The 25,251-nt window shown below is 49.9% G+C and overlaps 1 protein-coding gene across 1 annotated transcript; it reads left to right on the plus strand.

Annotated features, from left to right (window-relative positions):
- The first annotated feature begins 5,618 nt into the window (after nucleotides 1-5,618).
- On the plus strand, nucleotides 5,619-25,132 carry Rab8a (RAB8A, member RAS oncogene family). Its single transcript, XM_048442831.3, has 8 exons — nucleotides 5,619-5,778; nucleotides 12,014-12,074; nucleotides 14,681-14,741; nucleotides 17,800-17,877; nucleotides 19,165-19,254; nucleotides 19,686-19,751; nucleotides 20,967-21,017; nucleotides 23,278-25,132. Exons 1-8 carry the CDS (start codon nucleotides 5,655-5,657, stop codon nucleotides 23,368-23,370), a joined length of 624 nt encoding a protein of 207 aa, XP_048298788.1. The 5' UTR covers nucleotides 5,619-5,654; the 3' UTR covers nucleotides 23,371-25,132.
- The last annotated feature ends 119 nt before the right edge of the window (nucleotides 25,133-25,251 follow it).

Raw genomic sequence — 25,251 nt, forward strand, 5'->3', positions numbered from 1 at the left:
CCTGTACTCACACGAGATAAGAAATGTTTATAAAGGGGAATAGCTGCAGTAGCAGTTGCTAAGAAGGGGAAGTGATCTTCCTGTTTGGCTGGGTGTCATTCACTACAGTTTCACTACTGCAGTTGTTTTAACGTTTTGCTTCAAAATCTTACCTTCAAGGGGATCAAGAGAGTGAAGAAAATGGAGGTTTTGTTGGGTATATTGGCTAGCCTAGGCTAAAGAACCTGACTCCAAAAGAGTTAGATTGGGTGGTTCACACCTTTAGTCCCTGCACTCAGGAGGTAGAGGCAGGCAAGATCTCTGAATTCCAGGCCAGCTAGTAATGTTTGAGACCCTCTCTCAAGACAGAGAAATGAAAGTCTTCAAAACATTAGTGTAGAATGCAAACCATTCTCTTAACCAAATATAATTAAGGGCTTCCCTAATCAGTGTGAACACTATGAGTGTAGGTGATACAGATGTCTTTAAATAGCATAATCCTCTCCTCTGAGTACCATACTATTATAAGATCAAAGTTCTTATTTCGTGTGGTCTTTGCTCCTTCCTCATCCCACTGAGTTGAATTCTAACTAAACTCAGGATGGTTTTAGTCACTTTTGTGCCTCAGCACTTGAGGCTTTGCTTACCACCACAATGGGAGAATTGGAGCCTGTTAAGCGTGACTGTAATTTAATTTTTTTTTCCTCTCTGGTGATGACTTAGAATATACTTAGATTTGGCAAGTTTTGACAGACACTAAGAAGGCTAAAATAACAACAAAAAGGGTCTGGTGTTTGCTTGCTGACTTGTCCCAGTCTTGAGGGGTCCCCAATCCTCTGAATTATAGATAGAAGAGAGTGAGGTTAGGACCAGATTGTGAGGGGTGGACAAAGGCAAGGATGGATTGGGTGACCATTAAGAATGAGCACATGGTGCATTCTAACATGGGCAGGGAGGGGTATGATAATGTGACTATAGTAATGGGAATGGATTTGAACCTATAAGACCCAGAGTGTGGGCTAGGGAGATGACTCAGTAATGTGCTTGTTGAGTAAGCATGAGAACCTGAGTTCAATCTTTAGCACTCATGAGAAAAAGCCAGGCATGGTGGTCTGCAGCTCTATGCCCAACACTGGGGAGATGGAGACAAGGCTCTCTTGCTAGGCAGTTTAGCCAAATTGGCAAGTTTTAGGTTCAGTGAGATCCTGTCTCAATAATGGTGGAGAGTGATGGAGAAAGACAGCTGACAAAGTCAACCTCTGGCCTATACGCACAGTCATACACACTAAGATAGAAATACACAAAGAATCAGGATATGAGATTTTTAAAAGTTTCAAAAATTATTTCAGTTTCACCCACAAGGTAATTTAGAACAAGCTAGTCTGGATAATGACCAGAAAGCAATTAAACCCGGGCAATGGATGAGTAATTTATTTTTTTAACACTATTTACTCATTTATTATGTGTGTGAATGGGTCTGGGTACGTGCTGCATGCCACAGCATGTTTATAGATGTCAGAAGACAACTTGCAGGAATTGAGTCTCCTCTTCCACCACTTGAATTTTTTCATCAGTTTGTTTACTAAAAATATAGAATGATGGTTCTGTGCTTAAATGTCATTGTGAGTACATGAAGAATTCCATCAGACTCTTCATAAACACACTCTGAACAGAAGTAGAGATGTAAACAGAAATGACTGCCAAGACAGTACCATTGCAGACACAATCCTCTTATAGTCTGATACTACTTACAGTTCCATCAACTCACAGAAGGAGACACCACAGGGCTAAGGACGAACTACCACCACAAGATATCTTTTTGCACTTCCCAAATGGTTCTATATTTCAGCTGTTAATGTCAGTTCCCACAGTCCAACTTGTTTTTTGTTTTGTTTTGTTTTTTTAATTTATTATGTATACAATATTCTGTTTCTGTGTATGCCTGGAGGCCAGAAGAGGGCACCAGACCTCATTACAGATGGTTGTGAGCTACCATGTGATTGCTGGGAATTGAACTCCAGAATAGAACAAGTCCAGCCCCACCCGACTTGTTCAGGACAGCAGAATGTTTATGTCCGTTGAATCATTCTTATACCTTTCTAGGCCACAGCATCTACAGGCAGGAGAAACTGTCACTAGGTCCTTCATTTCAGGCATCCACGTGTGACTTCCAATCTGCATATACTTTAAGATATATGGAGAGACTCGCAGTAGAGCCACATAGATGCGAAAGTTCAGACTGGAGGAGATCATATTCGTATGCATCTTCTGCTTCAAATTCCTAGTCCAGCTTCGGCCCAACACTCTTGACCCAGCACATCAAGGCTTCAGCTCCACAGCTTACAGGCACCCTACCCTGCTTCCCCTTCCATATTGGCCACCTTGAACCCCCACCACACAGATCTTAAGACTCTAATTCAAGTTGTCAAATTTGGTGATTCACAAAGTTATCTCACTGGTCCCTGGATGAGGTATTCAGAATTATCACTATGGAGATATTAGAAGCTACAGGAAAGATTTCTCAGAAAATGACAGTCAGCTGGAAAGAATCTTGCAGAACACCAATATTGAAACACAAACAGGAATCTACAGACATCTGCAGTACTTAGTGAAGGGGAGATGGAGATGAGAGAAGAGAGAGGCAGTTAATGTGAGAGTACCAAGAAAAACGAATTTGCTTAGGTAGTCAAGAGAAGCAACTATCACAGACACCCCTAGAAAGTGGGCATCAGGGGCTGGAGAGATGGCTCAGAGGTTAAGAGCATTGCCTGCTCTTCCAAAGGTCCTGAGTTCAATTCCCAGCAACCACATGGTGGCTCACAACCATCTGTAATGAGGTCTGATGCCCTCTTCTGGCCTGTAGGCATACACACAGACAGAATATTGTATACATAATAAATAAATAAATAAATATTAAAAAAAAAAAAGAAAGTGGGCATCAGTTCTGATGGAAAGTTCCCAAGCAGAGGCGGATGACCACAGTAAGTTGAATGAAAAGGGAGAAGAGGCAGAGGCCAGCTTCCTGAATGTCCTTAGGTCAATCTCTGCCTTCTAATGCTCCGCAGTAATCTAAAAGTAGACTACCTCTAAGGAACGGGAACCCACAGATCAAATTCTTGCCATTATTCCATGGTGGTCTGAGCTCAGAAACCAGTTTCTGAACTGGGAATGGGTCAGCTTCAAAGCACTTGTCTGGCATACACAAGACACATGCACAAGGTGCATCCCAGACACACATGCTTGGATTTCCAGGCTCATGTATTACCAGGACAAAGGATTGAACCAGGGACGTAAAAATAGACAGTAAGAAAGAGATAGTGCTTTTGAGAATGAGAGTAGACTTGTGAGCAGAAAAGAGGCATCCTCTCAAAAGCTGAAAGACTCATGACCAGCCTCTCCCAGATATGTATATGGTGGCCTTTTCTGCACATGCTGTTTGTTACAGAGAGTCCAGGTAAAGAAGAAATTCCAGTTCTCTGCCACTTGGATTTCTGTACATCATCCTGTTGAGGTGTGTGTGCCCACATGTATGTGAAGGTCAAAGGACAATTTCAGTTGTTGTGCATGCCTTCCATCTTGTTTGAGACAGGGCTTTTTTGTTTTTTTGTGCACTGCTGCCAGGCTTACCTTTGAGCTTCCGAGAGTCTCCTCCCTGCCTTCCATTTGACCTTAGGAGTATTAGCATTATACATGAGTGCTACCACACTCAACCTTATGTGGGTTCTGGGGATGCAAACTCAGTTCTCATCTTATTTGAGCTTCCAGGGGATACTGAGATTATCCTTTCAGGAAAGAGATTGATTAGAAGAGTTATTAACACATACCAGCAGGGCAGGAGTTCAGATACTATGGCCATAGGCAGGCAGCCAGACAGCATGGTAGAACTCAGGATTCAGGTCAATATGGTGGAGTAGGGTGGCCTTATCTACAGGTTTTATAGGGAGGGAGTGGTTCCATTCAACAAGGTTGAGTAGTATACAGGAAGAGCTTGCAGTTGGGCTGTCTCTGATTCCCAGCTGGCATGATGTAGGGGAAGTGGGAAGAGGTCCATTTTAATTAATGGTGTTCCTCTGAAGAGGCAGCATCAGATAATTTGGTATTAGCCTGGAGCCTACATGCATAATCAGCTATGAGGGTAAGGAGAGACACATTTGGAGACAGGCTTGACCTAAGCTGCTCTGTGATCTAAGATTCAGCCAGTGTTTCACCGACTGAGCCATCTCCTCAGCCCTCATACATATAATATACATGTAATATTTTAATTGCATTTGTTTAGTTAGCATAGGTCTACCTGTGGAGGCAGAACAACTTGTAGGAACTGGTTGCCTTCTTCCACCATGTGTCTTCTCATGGATCAAACTCATGTTGTCAGGCTTCGCAGTGAGCATCTTGACCCGCTGGGCCATCTTGTTGGCCCCTAGTGTTAATCTTCTTTAAAAAAATAATTTATTTTAACTTTATTTTATGTGCATTGGTGTAAAGGTGTCAGCTTCCAGGGAGCTGAAGCTACAGGCAGTTGTGAGCTGCCACGTGGGTGCTGGGAATTGAACCCGAGTCCTCCGGAAGAGCAGCCAGTGCTCTTAACCATTGAGTCATCTCTCCAGCCCCCAACTTCAGTGTTAATCTGGGTGATGCTTTCCACAGATTTTTAACCTTTGGGGAGAAGAGGAAGGGTGGCACAGGACCTATGTGTAGAGGTCAGAGGACAATTTACACGAATTGGTTCTCTCTACTTCGTGCGTACCAGAAATCGAACTAAGATCCTAAGGCTTGACAAGTGCCAGCTCTACAATTTTTTAAAAGCACATATGAAAAACAGAAGAAAAAAAAAGTACCACTCTGAAGTCTGGGAAAGTCACTTCACCTATAGCGTCAATGCACTTAGCATAGAACGTGGAACTGTCACGGTGCTATCAACGCCCGCCCGCGCTGGGTCCGCGCTGGGTGGCGGGCTCGTCACCCACACGGCGTTTGCCTGGGCTGCACCTAAGTGTGTCCAGTGGTGGACGCCATGGCCGGGGAGTGAGTCTGGAGCCCACCCTAACCACCTCCACTTTACCTCTGCCGAAAACCTCCACGGAGGAATCAGCACAGCCATACAGCAACTTCCCGCGTTTCGCCTCAGCGCCTACAGCGACTGCGCGGTCTGTGAAGGCGGGAAACCTGAGGCGTCCTCCGCGCGCGTGCGCCCTCTGCTGGAGCCAACCGTCTTCCCAGTACGCATGCGTATTCTCACCAAGCCCGCTCCAGCTCTCCCTCAGAAGCCAACGCGCGGAACTGTTGGGGTTCCCCCCTCCCCGCAGTCGGAGGCAGGGCGAGGCCACCGAAGGGTTGGGGGGAGGGGGAGTGAGAAGGCGGGGCCAGGATATAGCCACACCCACCGCTGGTCATTTGAGGCCCTCGCCCTCCAACTCTCCACCATTAGCCAATCACAAGACTCCCTATCCCAAGGGTCAGCCAATGAGCTATGCGATCCGGCTGCTTCCGGCACTGCGCCGGATTCACCTCTTTCCCCTGGGCTCCCTGGGACGGGCGGGGCTCGGGAGGGCGGGCGTCGGCCTTGGTGACGCGCGGCGGGCCAAGGGCCAATAGGGGGCGGGATCTGCGATGATGGACGGGTTTGCCGACCAGTGGCGAGGCGCTGGCCGCACTTCCCGTCGTGGAGAGAGTGTAATATGGCGAAGACCTACGATTACCTGTTCAAGCTGCTGCTGATCGGGGACTCGGGGGTGGGGAAGACCTGTGTCCTGTTCCGCTTCTCCGAGGACGCCTTCAACTCCACGTTCATCTCCACCATAGGTAGCGGGGCCTCGGGGCGGCCGGGGTCCGGGCTGGGCGCGCCCCTGTTTGGCTGGGCTGAGGGATCGACTCAGGATCCACCCGGGCCGAGGCTCCGGGAGGGTCGCGGGCCCTGACGGACAACCGCAGCGGCCTTCACCTCCCCGAAGGGAGCCCGGGCGGTGGCGGGGCTCCGGGGAGCGAGGTGCAGACGGGAACACGTAGGCTGCTGTCCTGGGCTGGGGTCCTGGCGCCTATCAGCGCCGCGTCCTCACAGGAGCCCTCGAGACTGTTCTTTGGGAGAGATCTCCGTCTTATAAAAGTGGAAACTGAGGCATGGAGGTGACCCCTGGCCCGTGCATCACTCCCTATGTGGCAGGCTCGGCCTGTGCCATATCAAACACTGTGGTGCTCTCTTCTTGGGTGCTGTGTCGCTGGAGGAGGAATTTGAAACTGAGGGAGGGTGTGGCACGCACTGAAGGGCACAGTCTACAGGTGTCAGGGATGGGATTTGAACCCAGGTGTGCCTGACTCCAAAATTCAAGGCCTAGCTGTCCCATAGAGGTGTCAGCTTACACCCCCACAGGGCCAGCACTGTCAATCCACCTTTAATCAGGACTCCAACCCAAAGTAGTACCTGTCATTCTAGTGGGGATATGAGGGGGGAAAGTTCCAATGGGAAACTAAGATCAGCCGCGGCCACGTGCAGCCTTGACTTCCCTATCACAGACAGTAGACGCCACCTGCCACCCTGAACAGCTTTCCCCCAGGGCTGCCTCACGGTTCAGCTGAACATAATTGACTTGTGATAGCCCAAGTCGTGACGTCAAAAATGGTGCAGATCTTGCTCCTTGCCATGAGTAGTCATGGCCCAACTTGAGAAGGCTGGACCTGAAAGTAACTCCTGTCAGACACAGTGATCTGCATGCTCTATGACCCTGGAACAAGAGGTTGGTCCCTCGACCTGGTTTATCCCAAGCCAAACCGTTGTTCAGTTGTTGCAGCTCTGGGTTCCATCGCCAGCACCCTGAAACCAGATGTGCCAGTGAATACCTGTACTTGACAGCCCTAGGAGGGTCAGGAGTTCAAGGTCATCCTTGGTTACACAGACTGGTCAAGGCCAGTCTGAGTTACTGGGGACCCTGGCTTGGAAAGAAAAGGAAAACTTAGGAAATGATGTCTATGTAATGTCAACCATGCTGTATTGTCTCCCTGCCCCAGACCACTGTGTGCTAATGTCCTCGAAGCTCTCTTTCCTGGTGGGCGCTCTAAGGCAGTCATGTATCGGTTGTCATACCTGGACTCCAGGTGCTGTTCATCCTTGAACAAGCTCTAACCCTCTCTGATCTGACTTGGTTTAGAGGAGATGTGGCACTGTTTATCTTGGATGGTGCCCTGGGTTTTTGAGAATTAGATCTGTACAAGTGAAGAGGTTCGTCTGGAGGACACAGGGTTTAGGCACCCCTCGGCATGGGTGCATCTGAAGCTTCTCCTCTCCCCACCCAGACATCCAGCTTTGGAGTCACCCTTAGGTGAGGACCAAGCAGGAAATGCAGTAGCTGCCCACAGGCTCTGACTTGCTCTCAACACAAATCTGTTTCCCGACCTCAGACACTTCCTCGTCACTACCAGCATTGGTTCAGGATTTTTTTTTCTTTGCTTTATTTGTGTGTGTGTGTGCGCACGCGAGAGGGGGGTGCGTGTGCACACTTTCACACGCGTGTGCATACAGGCATGCATGTGCACACGCACACACATGTATGAGTGTGAGTGCAGGAAGCTGGAGGTTGACAATGGGGTTGACTTTCACCATGCTGTCCAGGAACTCATGGACATCTGCCTGCCCCTGTCACCTGAACGCTGGAATTACAGATGTGAGCCACCCTGCTCCACTGGTTTTGTTAATCTCCTTGACTTTGAAGTTATAGCCTAATTCTGGAGCCTCATGAAGTTTACAGTTCCAAATTCAATTCTTGTGTTAATAGAAACTAGGAGAGCTCATGGCCAGGGTTACACAATGACCCTGGACTTTCGTGTGTCACTGGACACGTGTGACACCTTGGGGAATGTCTCTGGGAGAGTCTACCCTGGCCACTTAGTCCTAAAATTGTGCTGGAAGGTGCGTCTATACTGAGCCAGCTCTTCTTACTATGTTCATTAATGGGCCAGGATTGAGTGCTGTTTGTTTTCTGGAAGCTGTGCCCCTGGAAGATTCTTCTCCAGAGCCACATGAATTATTTGTGATGTGAACCTGGTTCTGCAACGCCCTGAAGTCAGTTCTCAAGTCAGGCTCAGAGCCCAGCCACTTCCTCGGGCCATTCATTTGGTTTCAACAGACTCTGTAGCCGTGTTACCATCTTTTGTTTGAGATGGGGCCTCATGTAGCCCAGGCTGACCTTGAAGTCCTTATGTAGCTGAGGATAACCTTGAACTGCCTCCATCTTCCGAGTTCTGGGTTTGCTGGGATACTCCAACACACTCAAGTTTTTGGGTCCTAGGGGTAGAGTCCATGATACTAGGTAAGCAGCCTACCAAATGAGCCCCAATTTTTTTTTTTAACTTTGACCACATTTATTTCTGTGTGGGCGTTCCTGTCATAGTGCATATGTAGAGGTCAGAGGACAACTTGGCAGGAATCAGTTCTATCCTTCCATCGTGTGGGATCCTGGGTCAAACGCAGGCTATGTGGCAAGTGTCTTTACTCACTGAGCCATCTCACCAGTGTGTGTTGGGGGGGGGGGGCAGGCTAGCCTAGGACTCTTAGGCTTAATCTTTCCTCCTACCTTAGCTTCAGATTGTTTGTAGCCAAGGCTGGCCTTGAACTCCTCCTTCTCCCTCCAAGTGCTGAGGTGACAGGTGTGCATCTCCACCTCTGGTTTATATGGTGCTAAGGGTGGACCTGAGGCCTGTGTGCAGACTAGACAAGCCTTCTGCCAGATGGACCACAGCCCCAGCCCCACCCCCATTTTTAAAAAAGATTTTAAATAACATTTATGCAGGCCCCAAAGCTACAGAGAAACCCTGTCTCAAAAATACATACATACATACATACATACATACATATATACATACATATGTATGTACATATATATATGTATGTATATAAAACATTTATTAATTTGATTGGTGTGTGTGTGTGTGTGTGTGTGTGTAGACATGTGTATGCTGTGGCCAATGTGTGGGTGTCAAAGACAACCTGTAGGAGTTGGTTCTCTACTTTCACCATGTGGATTCTAGGAATCCAACTCAAGTCATTGAGCTTGTTGGCAAGTATCTTTACTCACTGCCCTTTGCCAGCCTGAACAGTGGGTAATCTGTGTCTCCTCTAGACAGAACTGAAAATCTACAGAGGACCCAGGCATGGTGCTTGTAATCTCAGCACTAGGGAGGCTGAGGCAGGAGAATCACTGAATTTCCAGTCAGCCTGGGCTGCGGGGTTTGCTGTGGTGCTACCCTCTAAGTGTAAGAGCCACCCCCTGCCCAGACAGGGTCTTTCTTGTAGCCCATGCTAGTCTCAGATTCACACCTGGCTTCCCATCTTAGAGCCCTGATAACTCGACTGTTGGCCTTCCCTGAAGGTGGGCTAGGGAGGCTCAGTGTTGGCAAAGCCTACGCTGTCTGCTGCTCCCGCCTGCACCTCCTCCCAGCGCCCAGTAGTTGTGTCCCTGCTACACAAAGTCTCAATGAATACTGGAGTACATAGTGTGTAAGGCTAAATGTGGACTCTATTCATGTAGCGATGGAGGTCTGTCATGCAGCTTTCAGTGACCCCCTTAACTGTGCTCCTGTTCACCCTACTGGGCTTGGGTGGAATTTGGTCTATTGTTAGACCTGAATAGAGGCCTGTTTGTATCTCCAGGAAAGTTCATGAAACAGTGAGGTCCGGTCTAAAAGGAAATGTAGGCCAGTGAGATGGTTCAGCAGGTAAAGACCCTTGCAGCCAAGCCTGACAACCTGAGCTCAGTTCCAGGAGAGAGCTGCTCCTGAAGGGTATCCTCACCTCCCCGAACTGTGTATTAAGGAGAACCTATGAAGTATGGTCAGAGTTCCTGTGTAAACAGCATGGCATAGCATGAGAAGGATTTGAATACCATCAGGCTTTGGTGTAGGTAGAGGGTCCTTAGCCAGCTCTCTTGCATGCCATGGAATGGGTGTTTATAGTATGTCTAGTGTTGGTGTGGTAGTGGTGGAAGGTCCCTAAAAAGCCATTTTGAACAACTTGAGCAAGAGGGGCACTGGTGACTATGGAAGCAAAGAACATTCCAGAAAAGAGAAGAGCAAGTGTACTGCCAGGGGACCAGCATGGCTGCACAGAGGGCCTCTGTCATGACTACATTGTTGTATTGCTGTGAGGAGAGCATTTAACTGGGACTGGTGTACAGTTTTAGAGGCTCAGTCTGTTATCATGGCAAGAAGTGTGGCAGCGTGTATGGCACTGAAACAGTAGCTGAGAGCTGCATCCTGATCCACGGGCCAAGAGAGAAAGACACTCGGCTTTTAAATTTTTTTATGTGAATGGGTGTCGGGTCCCTGGAACTGGAATTATAAACAGTTGTGAGCTGCCATGTGGGTGCTGGGAATTGAACCTGGATCCTCTGGAAGAGCAGTCAGTGCTCTTAACCACTGGGCCATTTCTCCATCCCTGATTGGGCTTTTAAACGCTCAAAGCCCAACTCCAGTGACACACCTCCAAGGCCACACCTCCTAATCCTTCTAATCCATTCAAATGGTTTCACTCTCTGGTGACCAAGCACTGGAATACATGAGCCTATGGCCATGGGCCAGTGATGTGTGGGTTCCAGAAATCAAACCCAGTTGTAAGGCTTGACAGCAAGTCTGTATATATGCTGAGCAAGTATCTTGCCAGCCCTTAAATTAAAAAAAAAAAAAAAAAGCTTTGTCATAACTGACATCTCATTGATCCGCCCATTTACAGTAGCACCTTTTGGTATGCTTTGAGTTGGACATCCATTACCATAATAAATTTCAGAATGTCTCCTTGTGCCAAAAAGAAACACCAACACCCTCATGCCCCCTGGCCTGGCAACCTCAGGTACAGTCCTCGTCTCCAGATTTGCATGCTCTTTCAGCCTAGTCACTCCATATGTGTCCTTCCTATCTGGCTTCTCTCACGTAGCATTGTGTTTTTGAGGCTGCTCTACAGATATCTGTCATGTGAGTCCTTCATTCAGCTCAATGACAGCAATATACCACCACAGAGATGATCTGTTGCTGGGCATCCTGCCTGCTGCTGGGCCCACTGGAAGCTTTGGGGTCGAGACCAGCTTCAGTATATACTTAGACTTAGGGTTGTTTTGGTTTTTTGTTGATCTTGAGGATGGCCTCAGACTCATTATGTAGGCAAAGGTAATCATAAACTCCTGATCTTCCTGCCTCCACCTCCTGGGTATTGGTGTGCCTGGCACAATTCACCATATTGCCCTCTACCCTGTGGCTCTGGATGGAACTCCAGGCCTTGTTGTAGATGCTATGCAATTGCTCTACATCTGAGCTACATCTGAAGACCAAGGCTTGTATTTTTGAAGGCTGGAAGGGGCTAATAGTGGGCACCAAAGAGCTTCCAAGTCACTCTCAGCAGAGGGGAGTACAGAGATAGAGAGTTAGCACCATCACAAAGGGGTCTTAGGAGGTGGCATTGGTGCAGGGCTTTGACAGGTAGCTGGTAGACCATCTGTACAGAAGAAAACCTGTATCTGTATATACCAGATTTGGAGACACATATCTATAATCGCAGCTCTTAGGAAGTGGAGGCAGAAAAATCAGGAGGTTAAGGCCAACCTGAGCTACATGAAATCCTGTCTCAAGAATAACAAAAAGTAGGTACGTGAACCTGTGCAGTGGCTAGGGAGGGAGGATGTGGCCTGTGTGTGTGCAGTGCACTGTGGGGTGTATATCTGCTGCTTGATGCTTTGGTGTGCAGGACCTGGATGCCCACTGTGGGGCCCAACCACGATGCAGGAAGGCGGCGCCAGCGTGAGATGGGCCTGCCCACCTCCCACCAGCTATTGGCTTCCTCCCAGCTCCCTTAGCCTCTACAGCCTCAGGCTCTGCTTCAAGCAGGGAAGGATACTTCCAGAAGCTTCCAGTATTGTTGGGGTAGAGAGAACCCTGAGCTCCTGAGGACCCAGCACCCAGCTGTTGCTCCATAAGCCATAGCCTCTGTCACCAGCCTAGGCTGGCAACTCGGGAAGTGGCCTGACCTCAATAACACCTTTCATTCTTGTTTTTCTTTCAGGCATTGACTTTAAAATTAGGACCATAGAGCTCGATGGCAAGAGGATTAAACTGCAGATATGGTGAGTGCCGCTGCCTTGCAGCCTGCAGCTTGGGCTCCACGGACTCCACACTTGAAGCTTCCCTTCCCCACACACTCTGTCCTTTGGTTTTGGGGTTTTTTGTTTGTTTTTGGTTTTTTTTTTTTGGGGGACAAAGTCTCTTTGTGCAGCCTCTGCCACCCAAGTGCTGAAATTAAAGGGGTATAACCACATCCAGCTCCAAAGATGACTTTGAATTCCTGATTTTCCTGCATCCCCTTCCTAAGTGTTGAGATGACAGGTGTATGTCACAGCACATGTATGTATGGTTTTTGCACTGATGGGAATGAACCCAGAGCCCCATGCATGCTAGGCAGACACTCTACCAGCTGGGCAAGATTCCTTGGCAGCAGACCCTGGCACACAGTCCTTTTCCTCAGAAGCTTCCAGAGTTTCATACCCAGCCCAGGCAGCCATGCTCTGCTGGCCACTGGAGCCTGTGGGTGAAGAGCTATCTATCCAGTATGGTTCAATGAGCCTGAAGGGAACCCTCGGTACAAGGAGGTAGCAGAGACAGGAAATACTTCCAGAAGTGTTCAAGTGCGGGGCTGGAGGGGATCCTGAAAGCCCAGTGCTCTGCAGATAGGTCCGAAGCCATGGCTCCTGTCACCGGCTCAGTCTGGTGGCTCTGCCCTCCTGTGATCTTGGAGAGTAGGCATAAGACGCCTGGGCTACAAATTTCCTCTTTCTCTTTTGTTGCGACAGAGCCCCACGTTGTAGCCCAAGCTGGCCTGGAACTTACAGTCTTTAGCCTCGGGTTCTCAGGGCCTGGAATGACAAATGTGTGCCACCGCACCCACCTGGGGGTTTCCTTCGAGCCCACAGCCTCACTCCAAATTTTAAAAGCCTCATCCCACTTCCTGTTTTTTCCCCTGAGAAGAGAGCCCAGGCCTCACCTCACTTCCTGGTGTGTGGACCTGAAACCCACAAACAACCTTGAAGAGAAGGTCAGCCCCAGAGGCCATGAGTGTTCACACTCCTCAGCCCTGAGGGAGGCTCCACTGCCAGAGTCAGTCAGGGAAGTGTGAGCATCTAAGTCTCCATCATTGGTGTGGACTTGAGGGCATCCCAGGGAGGCTGAATCCAGTCAGCCTTGGGCAAATAGACCCAAATCACTTGAAAAAATATGCTCCAGTGGGACATGTCATCCCAACCCTCATGGGGTAGGCAGGAGGGTCACAGCAAGTTCTAGGACAATTTGGACTACACAGTGAGAACCTGTGTCAGAACCAAACAGAAGTGTGGTCAAGCATTCACCAACCAGGCACCTCTGAATGGGAGCAGAGAGCCTAGGTGCCCCTCCCCCATGTTGTAGTCAGTTCCCTTTAATCTCAGCATGAACCATTACCTGGCTTGCCCGTATCTGTGGGGGAGCCTCCTGGGTGCCCTTGACTCCTACTAGTCATCACCCCAAGTCTGACTTCAGACTTTGAACCTGGATGAGAGAGTCCTTGTCTGTCCTCAGGGCTTAGTCATCAGTCCTGGCCACATGGTAAGTGGACCAATAGAAATTCTCCACTTCCAACAGGGTGGCCATGTGGCAGCCTTTGTGACCAAGTCCAAAGTGACACAGTCCCAGCAAGCCAGGCCACCTGCCCTGGCTCCTCCCTTTCCACTGCCCTCAGCATTCTCACCGGGGAAGATACTGGGAAGCCGGCCTGGGCTGCAGTTGACATTTACCATGCATGGCCACCAGCAGGTCATCACAGTAAAATAAGAGCTTTCGAGCTCAGTGACAGAGCACTTTCCTTAACATACACAGGACACTGACTTCCATCCCTGTGCCACCAAAAAGTAAGATTCAAAGCCAAGGGGCCAGCAAGATGGCTCAGCAGGTAAAGGTGCTTTCTGTCAAGCCTGATGACCTGAGTGTGATCCCCAGGACCCACACTGTAGAAGGAGAAAACCAACTCCTGCAAGTTACTCCATACATGTGCTGTGTACTCACAAACAAGTAAGAAAACAGTAAAGGCAAGAGGTAGAACTTGGACTTAGCACTAGACCTTTTTGTGTAATTCAGATGTCCAGAGCTCTTGGGAGGAACCATGGGCTCAGGGACAAAAGACATGTCCTCGCAGTCCTGGAGATGAACCTAAGACCTTGTATGGATTAGGCAAATACTGTACCACCAGGCACACCATCCCTTTTTTATTCTCTAACAGTGTCTCACAGACTGGCCTGGAACTCATAATCCTCCTGCCTAGGCCTCCCCAGTGCTGAAATGACAGGCAGGTATGTAACGGACACCTGTTTGTAAACCACACATGACATATTCCATGTGCCCAGTACTGGTCCAGGCTTGGTCACCAACTCAGGCACCACCTCCCTGGACACCGCCTCTGTTGCAAAGGTGCTGACAGAGTGGGCACCTTGTTTTCCCTGACAGCCTCGGCACCAACTTCCGGGTCCCCACGACAATACCTGGAAGCCAAGGCATGGAAGGGGACTTGGAAAGGCCTCAGCCTGTCACTCCACAGTCCTCTTCATGTAATCATGGGGATAGCCCTGCTTCCTGAGCAGGAGGGCCTCAAGGGAGGGGAATCCAGCAGGCTGTACATGTCATTAATATCCTTCATCCTCCTTTCTAGGGACACGGCTGGACAGGAGCGGTTTAGGACGATCACAACAGCCTACTACAGAGGCGCCATGGTACCAACTTTGTTATTGTTTCTGTTGTTCTTGATGTGGAAACAAGCGGCAGCAGGTCATAGTACGAAAGCCTGTGTGATTGACTTTTGTTTTGTTTCATCTTGCTGAAACAGTCCCAGACGTAGCCCAGACTGGCCTAGAACTCATTTCATAGGCTGGGATGGCCTGGCACTCAAAATCCTCCTGCCTTAACTTCCCAAGTGCTGGGGTGGCAGGTGTGTATCCCTGCACCAGCTTGTTCTATGTTCTATGTATCTATTGTAAAAATTGTGTGTGTGTGTGTGTGTTCATTTGGATGCACATGCTTATGTGTGCATGAGTGTGGAGACTAAGATCAGGTAGATCATCTTCCAGCATTGCTCCTTGAATGCTTCTGGCTTGGAACTTGGTAGACCAGGCTAGCTGGCGATGAGCCCCAGGGATTAGCCTGTCTCTGCCCCCTCAGTGCAGGGATTGCAGTGCAGTGCAGCATGATGAGGGTTTTAGGGATCAAACTCAGGCTTATGTGGTAAGCACTTTATGGACTCGAGCTTATCTCAGCCCCCTTTTTTGGTTTGATTTTTAGACAAGGTTCAGGAACTCAGAATTTTCCTGCCTTAGCCTCCCTAGGCTGGGATATCATAGGTGTATGTCACCACACCTGCCAAGACTTAAGTCATGTGGAGCCTGTGTTCAACTCCTCGGGCAACCCAGCACCCAAACTGGCTCTAAAGAGATCAGTGCGCCCTGCTACATCCTCTGCACATACAGTACACTCTCCCAGGCCTCAGACCCCGGACAGTTAAATGGTGGGAATGTCCTTTGTTGACGGCTGAGAGGAGCACAAGGAAGCCCATCCTTACATGGAGGACAAACCCTGGACTGACCTCCTAGTACTGAGAAGGGCCACATGGGCCACATCAGCATCTCTGGAATTTGCTAGAACAACTTGAAGGCTGGATTTACTTGGGATTATCATTGTTCCATCTTTTACCTGGGCCTGCAGCCAGATGACATGTCAGCAAACTTACCCCACATATGTCCCCCATGGAGATGAGGGGACAGCGAGAAAGGACAGAGTCCACCCTAACCAGGTCCTGCTTATGTGAGACTATGCAAAACAGGGTATTAAGGGACAAGGTGGGCAGGAGGAGCTACCCCAGTTCTGCCCAGAACTCTGGATCACACTTCCAGCTGTCTCCTCTCTGAGAAAGTGGAACATGCCTCAGGCTGCTATGAAAACAGATGACCATCTGCCCAGAGTCCCATTCTCCCTATCACCCTGTCCCTTCTGTAGCTCCCCTGTCATTTAGGGCCATAGACCCCAGTTCCTCCCAGCAGGCTGTCCACACTGTGAGGGCAGTGTGTGTCTCAGTCCCTGTGTATGCTTGATTCCTGAGAACTCACAGGGACACCTGAGGAGCCTGGGAACAAAAGACATGAATGGCGACATTAAATTAAGTATTTAGAGCGTCCAAGAAGGGCGGCCAACATTGGAAACTCAATCCTATGGCCTGCAACCTTAGCACCCTCATTAAAATTAATCCTGTTTTGCTTCTCAAGAGCGCTGGGGTCTGGGGATACCTCTGCCCTCTGGACCTCTCTGGGCTGAGATAGTCACGCTGAGCCTCTCCCTGTCCCCTTTACCCCCACCTAGCACCTTTGGCCTCAGCCTGATATCTCCTTGGATCATGACTGTGCCCTGAGTACAGGTGTGGACATGAGCCCTGCTCAGCAGCCAAGACTTGACAGTCCCCAAGAACGGGGCCTGCACCAGCACCAAGATAGTAGTGGTCTCCTTCAGTGCTGAAGCACATTCTTGCTGTGTAACTTAGGCTGGCCTGGAACTTCTGCTCCTTCTGCCTCAGCCTCCTGAGTGCTGGAATAACAGGCCTTTGCCACCATGTCTGATTCACAAAAGTGCCATGGTAGAACCCAGGACTTCATGCATGTTTTCCCTACTGAGCTACAGTCCAAGCCCAATTTTGTTGTTGTTGTTGTTGTTGTTTTGAGACAGGGTGTTACTATGCAGCCTGGCTGGTCTGGAACTCACTATGTAGACTAGCTTGGTTTTGAACTCACAGAGATCCACCTGCTCCTGCTCCTGAGTATTGGTATGAAAGACATGTACCACCATACCATACTGAGCCAGCTTTTCCCTTGGCACCGTCCCTGTACCTCAGATTTGGAGTAAGCTTCTGCTTCAGCTTCCTGAGTGCTGAAATTACAGACAATGGCAGCTCAAGTTACTGTGTATTTATTCTCATTTCAGTGCTGTGAATGGGACCCAGGCCCTCACACATACCTGCCATTGTGCTATTCCCTTGCTGATTGTTCCTCTTCCTTGGCCAGTATGGGTGACCTTAGAGACAGGATGCCGTATTCTACACAGGACTGTACCAGTAGCCTGAGGGAGAGGAGAAGCAGAACCTGGGCTGGAGCCAAGTTGTGGGCCTTGTGATAGTGCCACCTCTGGGCCATTGTAGGCACCACATAAACCCAGGACATTACGGGGCTATCAGAGGGCGGCTGCTCTCTGTCTCAGCATCTTCTGGGGCTCTGTGGCGGCGGGAGTTCGGGGGGGTTGAGAATTTTACCATTTGGCCCAGACTGGTCTCAAACTTTCAGGTCTCAAACTGCCTCAGCCTCCCTGAGTGCTAGGATTTTAGGCATGAACCAACAGCACTCAGGTGTCTTGGACTTCAGTCTTAATCAGAAAGATCTCATCTCCCTATGCCTTGGTTTCTCCTCTACAGTAGCAGTGAGGTCAAGCTTGGGAGTCAGATAGGTCTCCAGTGGAGAAGGGGAAGCTGACAGGCTATGTTGAGACAGTGGTTCTCTCTGGCAGTGGCCACACCCACTCCTGATGGGTACACTCTGTGGGACCCCTCAAAGCCCATGTCTCTCTCTTTTGTTTTTTTTGAGACAGGGTTTCTCTGTATTGCTTTGGAACTAGCTCTTGTAGACCAGTTTGGTCTCAAACTCACAGAGATCCTCCTGCCTCTGCCTCCTGAGTGCTGGGATTAAAGGCGTGTGCCACCACAGCCCGGTTTACCCATGTCTCTCTTTTCCCACTCAGGGTATCATGCTGGTCTATGACATTACCAATGAGAAGTCCTTCGATAACATCCGGAATTGGATTCGGAACATTGAAGAGGTGAGGGCCCCTTTTTGCTTCCTCTCCTGAGACTATACTTCAGAGCCAGAAACATAGGGGACAAGCAGAGGGTGGGGCGTGGGAACAAGACAAGTGCTGTCTGCCCAAAATCTCCATTGACCCAGGACCCACACAGTAGTGTTTGACTGATCCTGCAATCATCTCTGCTTAGGGTCACATGAGCATTTGGCTCTTTATAGAGAGAGAAGGTTCTAGAGCAGCCGAGACTTGTACTTGGATGGTGTGTTACATTTTGAACTATAGCCGCAACACAGTGTGAGCCTGTCTAAGCCCATATTCAGGTCCACAGCTAGTCAAAGAAAAAGACCCTGAACTGAAGGGACAAGGAGGCAGCCAGCCCAGCCTCCCCTCCTGCAGCTAACTTTGTCCTCTGATCAGTGCCCAGGCGCTGCCACACCTCATACCTTCCTGGCCAGCTCCACCTGTGGCCCTGATGACTAAGCAGGTGGAGCAGTGGGTCTAGGATGTCAAGAACTTCACCCATCTATAAAGCCACAAAGGAACACATACACTGTGGCCCCAGGGCTGATGGACACCCAGGCCAGGCTGAGAGGCAGGACCTTTGTTTGTAAGCAGTTGCTTTGGGCTTGTGTGCCAGGCCTTGCCCTGGCTACAGAAGCCATCTTGGTCAAAAGAGGAGTCATCCTTAAATGGCTTGGGACACCCGGCGGCGTGGTCTTCTGGCAGACAGGAGGTGTGGCCAAGTGGAGAAGTGTTTTCCTCACAGCAGAACTGCTTTCTGGTTTTCCTTCTTCAGAGGAGCCGCTGGAGGGAACTACAGCAGAACCGTTTCTTGGAGAGAAGTCAGGGTTGGGCCAAGCCTGGGTGCTCGTCAAGAACTTAGCCAGAAGTTTTGGCTGTTCTAGACACAGCCTTGTTTCTAGACCCTAGAGAGAAGAGAGAGTAAAAAGGTCCAAGCAGGCATTGGGGCTTTAGCTGGCGAGTCGCTCAATAGGTAAAGACACTTGCCAGCAACCCTAACATCTTGAGTTCAAGTCCCAGAACCCACAGAGTGGAAGGAGACAAGTAGTCCTCTCCATGATCTGTGCATGAAATGCACACACATAAACTAACACAGAACAGCGGGGCAGGTGTGGCTAAGGTCTCTCGGTGTCCGTTCTGGAATTCCCTGGCCCTGGAACGTGATGACTGTGACCTATAGAAGCTATTTACAGTCAAGAAGGATTCAACAACTGGGTACATGGCTGTCAGCCCTGAGTAATCCCCACCCTGCCGCTTTGACCCTGTTTACCCTGTTTTCCTCAGCATGCCTCTGCAGATGTGGAGAAGATGATACTGGGGAATAAGTGTGACGTGAACGACAAGAGACAGGTGTCCAAGGAGCGGGGAGAAAAGGTGGGTGCCAGAGCCGGTTCCACCCCAGGGGACCCATGTGCCCCTTAGTAGTCTGTTGAGCATAGGATAACATTGCCATCCTGGCTTGCTTGGGATGGAGGAGAGAGTCTTGTGAGGTGGTAAACACCTCCCCCCCCCCCCCCCAGTCAGGGCTAGAGGACAGGCAGCCTATGGCTAGCAGCAAGAACTTGGCAGTGAACTCCAACCATATTACCAGCATCCACCAAGGCCAGGAACAGCAAGGAACAGAGCTGGCTCAGGCCTCCTCTCTTCTGCTCCCTCCCGCTTGGTGCAGTACCATCACACAATGAAGGTGACACCCTTAGCCTGTCCTGGCCTGTCGTCACTACTTGAGCTTTGTGCCAGCCCCACCCCAGCTTCCATTCCTTAGGGAACACTGAGAGTTGACTGTGTTCGTGTACCCATTACAGCTGGCACTTGACTATGGGATCAAGTTCATGGAGACCAGTGCGAAGGCCAACATCAATGTGGAGAATGTGAGTCCCCAGCTCCGGGGATACGTGGGCTTGTGGGGCTTGAGGGGTCAGTGCTGGGGCCTTAGAGGCCTTTCTTTGGGAGATTCAGCCTGGAGGATCCGAGGAACTGGCCTCTGGCTCAGGGGCCCCAGTCCAGCGTTGCTGATGGGGACTCTGCACTGCCCTCTGTTGGATGTAAGGGGTACACGTCACTTGAAGCCAACCTAGGAGATAGCCCAGTCGCCTTCATCTCAGCCACACTGCAAATTCACAGCCCCAGTTTTGTGACCTTATCCTCATGCTGACTCCAAGGCAGTGCCAACTTGGCACCTGGCCGGCAACCTCTCCCTCACAGGCCTCAAAAACAGACCTGCAGAGCTCAGGAGGCTGAGATAGAAGGATTGCTGGGGCCAGCCTGGGCTACACAGCAAGACTGCTTCAGAAAATAGACAAAAAACTAAATCGTCCACATCAACCCACACAGTACCCGGAGGATAGTGACCAAGATCCTTGCCCTCCTCGGTGGCCTTCACCCCCACTCCTCCCATAAGCCACCTGGGTGGGCCCAGCCTCCCCAGCCTTTGCTGCATCTCTTCCCTTTTCGTGCCATCAGATGCTTCCTTCCCTGTCCAGGCCCACCACTCAAGGGCAACAGCTCTATGCTCTTTCCCCTGGCACCACTTCCCAAGTCACCAACACTGCATGGAGATGCTAAATCCAACCTCCCTCTGCATGTTCTCTCTGTGGGCAGTGGGCAAGCAGGCTGGCATTTGTGGGTATTTTTCAAGACAGAGGCCAGGCTTGGTGGTGACACGTGTCAACCCGGTACTTTGGAGGTGGAGGCTGGAGAAACAGGAGTTTGAGGCCAACCTGGGCTATGAAAAAAATCTCTCTAAAATAAAAGGGTAGGGGATTGGCATTGGCAGACACAGCCAGGGATAGATACCTTCCAGGTCCTCCAGACCCTTCTGAACCAGTTAACCACTTGGGACCTTTGGGCCAATCACATGGTGTCCTGTGAGCCTCTGTGTCAAGGGCCAACTGTGTATAAGACCCCCTCACACTCACAGGATTGCTGGTTTAGGGGACGTGCCCACAGCAGGCCTCTGTCCCCAAGGTGCTCTACAGAGGGTGACAGATGGGGCACTTCATTAGGAACAGGAGGAAGTGCTAGCTGGAATCCCTCCCCAGCAAATCCCACCACTAGAGGGCTCTGACCACCTGCTGTTTCCACAGGCATTTTTCACTCTCGCCAGGGATATCAAAGCAAAAATGGACAAAAAATTGGTGAGTCTGGGTTCTTCCTAGGTCTCCACGTGGGGTTCTGTAGGATGCAGCCATCCTTGACCAGGGTGGCACATCACTGCCCAAGCCTACTGTCCTAGTATGTGTGTGTGTGTGTGTGTGTGTGTGTGTGTGTGTGTGTGTGTGTGTCAGAAGTCAATGATGTCAGGTATCAGGTATCTTCTTCCTTCAATTCCTACCTTAGATTTTGAGGCAAGGTCTCACTGAACCTGAGCCAGCTGCTTAGGCTGGGACTCTGGACAGTTGCCTCAGGACCTTCCTGTCTCTCCGCCTGAACACTGGGACTATAAAACACCACCATCGTGACTTGTTTTGTTTCTGTTTTATGATTTCATTGTTTGTTTGTTTTAATGTGTTTGATATTTTGCCTGCATGAATGTCTGTGCACCATGTCTGCACACTATGTGCATGCTTAGTGCCCACAGAGACCAGAGGGCATGAGCTCAACTGGATCTGAAGTTACAGGCAGTTATGAGCTGCAATGTAGATGCTGGGAATTGAACTCAGGTCCTCTGAAAGAGCAGCCAGTGTTCTAAATTGCTAAGCCACCTCTCCAATACCTGTTTGTTTGTTTGTTTGTTTGTTTGTTTGTTTGTTGTTTGTTAAGGCAAGGTCTCATTATGTAGTTCTGGCTAGCCTGGGACTTCCCATGTAGACCAGGCTATCCCATGTAGACAGCCATCTGTCTCTCCTCCTGAGTACTGGAGCTAAAAGTATGCACCTCCATGCCTCACATCTTATTTTTTTAAAGATTTATTTTTAGGGATAAGGGGAAAGAATGTGCATATGTGTGCTGGTACCTGGGAGTCTAGAGGCATAGGATGCCCTGGAGCTGTACATCATGGATGCTAGGAATCAAACCCAGTTCCTCTGCAAAAGTAGCCGGTGCTCTTAACTGCTGGGCTGTATCTCCAACCCCCACACCTGGCTTTTTATGTAGGTGCTGGAGCTCAGACTCTCACTCAGATGTCACCCCAACCCTTTAAAACCTAGCAGGCCCCACTGCCAAGCAAAGAGAGCAGAGCTTTCCATACTGAGCTGAGTGTGCCACTAAAGCCTGGGGACATGGGGGACACAATGTGATATAGCCTGCCCTACAAGTCTCTCACAGCATCCATCCTGAGCTGTATGAATTCAGCCACGGAGGCCCAAGGTTTCTCCACAGCATCTCCTCAATGCTTACATTCAAACAGCAGCATTCCCTATAAACCAGTATACCAGATAGGTGCAGCATGCAGCCACTACAGCTTTGGTTGTGTACTTGTTTGTGTATTTGTATGTTTGCTTTTGCGTCAGCATAACATGGTCAGAATTGGAGTTCTGGGTGGGCAAGATAACTGAGGTAGACACCCAGAACCCACACTGTGGAAAGAAAGAACTAACTCCCATAAGTTGTTCTCCTAACTGCATGTGCACATGTGTATGCGCAAGAGCACACACACAGACATGCGCACGTGTGCATACATGCACATGCAAATAATTAAGTGTAATTTTTAAAAGTTTTCTTTAGAAGAGAAAGGTTAGAGTTTAGGTTCTATGTCTCTGGCAGCCCCTGGACCTGGGCACCACTGGGGCACAGGGTCAGAAAGCTCTAAGCCCATACCTCCCAAGCCCTAAGGGACATAGTCTCCCTGACTCTTGGCTGCCTCCATGATAGATGTAGGGATGTTTAGCATAGAAGAATGGGTAGACAGATGGAAGCAGCGGGGACAAAGGAAGAGCTGAGCAGACAAGATGGTTTGTACCACTGGGGATGTGGCTCGGCAGCAGAACACTTGACCAGTATCCAGTAGATCCTCATCTCAGTGCCCAGAGGGGACAAGGGACAAACAAGTGTAGAGGGAGGTATCTGTTGGGGGAGGGGAAGGAAAGGGTGAAGGCCTAGGGGATTAAGGAAAGCAGATGAAGATGGCTCTGTGGGTTTGTGAAAGGTGAGTGAGCTGTCGGGATAGTGGAATGGTTGTTTGGAAGAGGGTGGGTGATGGCCGCAAGAATTCGTGTGGGTGGGATCGAAGATAGATGAGTGGGAAGGGTGATGGGTGGGCACTTGAGTGGTTAGTAGGGAATAGTTGAACGGCAGGGACAGGCGGATGGATAGTGGTGAATGGATCTGGGGTGATGGATGCTGGAGGGGTCAGTTGGACAGTGGTAGGCAGACAGAAGGGATGACTGACGGCTGTATGCAGGTAATTAACGGTGCTGATGATCCTCAGTAAGTAACAAGGCCCACTTGTGACTTCAGGAAGGGAACAGTCCGCAGGGGAGCAGCCACGGGGTCAAGATCACAGTAGAGCAGCAGAAGAGGACCAGCTTCTTCCGGTGCAGCCTCCTGTGAGGACAAGGTCACCGCCCATCCTGAGCCCCGGCTCAGCCCGACTGACTGTGCCTGCCCCGGGTGAGCCTCCACCTCCGCTGCTCGGATACGGCCGCCCGGACACAATTGAGAAATTGATTATTTTAGTAACCATCTGATCTTTTCCACCTTCAGAGATGGAACGAGTTAGAATTTTGCTGTTTTTCCTGTGTCATCTGCCAGTCAGGCCTATCCATTCCTTGTCGTATTGCCACAAATGGAGAGAGGTGGGGTGGGGGCGTGGCAGCCACCATCTCTAGCCTTCTGTCCCTTGTCCCTCCACCACAGAAGTGAGGCCAGCGGCGGTGCCCAGCCTGCCTGGCCCCATACCCTGAGCACCGCCACAAGGGCCACTGCAGGCCAAGCCTGACACCTGCCTTCACCTGTTCTCAGTTTTGGACAAGTGACAAAGAACCATGTCCCCGTCTCCTTACGTGTCAAACCAAAGGGAAGCACAAACTAAGGAAAAATCCGTGTAGAGGATTTGGAAGAAGTGGACGGCTCTCATGGCCACAGCCGGATGGGAGCCTGTGGTCCAGCACTGAGGGGACACTACCCACAGCAGGTGATCCTGGCATCACCACCACTCACCTGCGACCACTGTCACTGGGCCACCTGCCTCAGTGGCACCAAAACCACCTCCCCACTCTTCTCATCCTCTGGCTGGCTCCAATGGGACGTTCCTTTTCTAACTGAGATGATTTTTTATTTTTCCAGATTCCTAACACCATGAAATGATTCCGTCTTTGATTTTCTAGCAGCATACCCAGGCGATCAGGAACCAGCGTGCCTGCCCCGGCCCCACGGGAGCACCTGGTCCCTGAGACCCAGACAGGCATTCCATGGCGCAGTGCCGCCCTGCAGTCTCTGCAGTCTGGTGGGTTGTCGCTGTCTTTACCCAGTTGTGTTTTGACAGCTCTGTCCTCCAGAGAGACTGATTGGGACCAGATGCCCTGGCGGGAGGGGTGTTGCCTGGGAGTCCCTTCCTTTTTACTCTAGCCCTTCCCCAAACTGCTGTCAGTCCAAACTGTCAGCATCAAAATCTTCCCCCTTTTTTGAAATTAAAACCAACATACCAGCAATAGTCTCTCTCCCCTGGAGTCTCCAACGTTTCATGTTTACACTGACCAGTACACCTGCAAACAGATTAAAGTGCATTTGAAAAGCAGTTCTGCTCATCCAGCACCCACCAGGTGGCAGATTTAATGGATGCCTTTTAGTAAAAGTGGCCTAGGACCTGCAGAGAGGCTCAGCAGCTGAGCACTTGGTAGCTCTCCCCAAGGACCCAGCAGCCATCCATTGCCAGTGGCTCCTCAGCTAGGGGTGGGACTTCATAAGTCCCTCCCCCATCCATGCTAGCATTTTGGCTGGTGTGGTTTTGGCTGGTGTGGTCCTGTGACCGCCTTGTGAGTGCAGCCACAGCAGCTGTGAGTTACTTGCAGCTTATCTTGTCTAGCAAATACTGTTCTTTGACCGATTGTAGACATCCTCCCCTCTGGCTCTCACTGTGGGCTTCCTACCTGGGTGCACTCAGCCACACTCCCCAAAGACCTTGCCTTTTAAAAGGTCACCTCTTTGTGTGTGTGTGTGTGTGTGTGTGTGTGTATTTCGAAGCAGGATTTTTCTGTGTATCTCTGGCTGACCAAACTGAGTCAGATCTGCCTGTCTCTGCTCCCTAAGTGCTGGAATTAAAGGCAAGCACCGCCACTGCCCAGCAATAAATTTCTTTTCTTTTTTTCTTTTCTTTTCTTTGTTGTTTTTGTTTGTTTGTTTGTTTGGTTTGTTTTTTGAGACAGTTTCTCTGTGTAACAACCCTGGCTGTCACTTTGTAGATCAGACTAGTCTCAAACTCATGGAGATAGG

The sequence above is a fragment of the Myodes glareolus genome, chromosome 23 (assembly GCF_982192425.1).
Source record: "Myodes glareolus chromosome 23, mMyoGla1.1, whole genome shotgun sequence".
Lineage (NCBI taxonomy): Eukaryota > Metazoa > Chordata > Mammalia > Rodentia > Cricetidae > Myodes > Myodes glareolus.

Excerpts from the sequence above, each read along its gene's own strand:
- Rab8a (XM_048442831.3), top strand. The coding sequence starts at position 5,655 with ATGGCGAAGACCTACGATTACCTGTTCAAGCTGCTGCTGATCGGGGAC. Across the intron at positions 5,779-12,013 it reads CACGTTCATCTCCACCATAG|GCATTGACTTTAAAATTAGG; the intron begins GTAGCGGGGCCT and ends TTTTTCTTTCAG. Across the intron at positions 14,742-17,799 it reads CCTACTACAGAGGCGCCATG|GGTATCATGCTGGTCTATGA; the intron begins GTACCAACTTTG and ends TTTCCCACTCAG.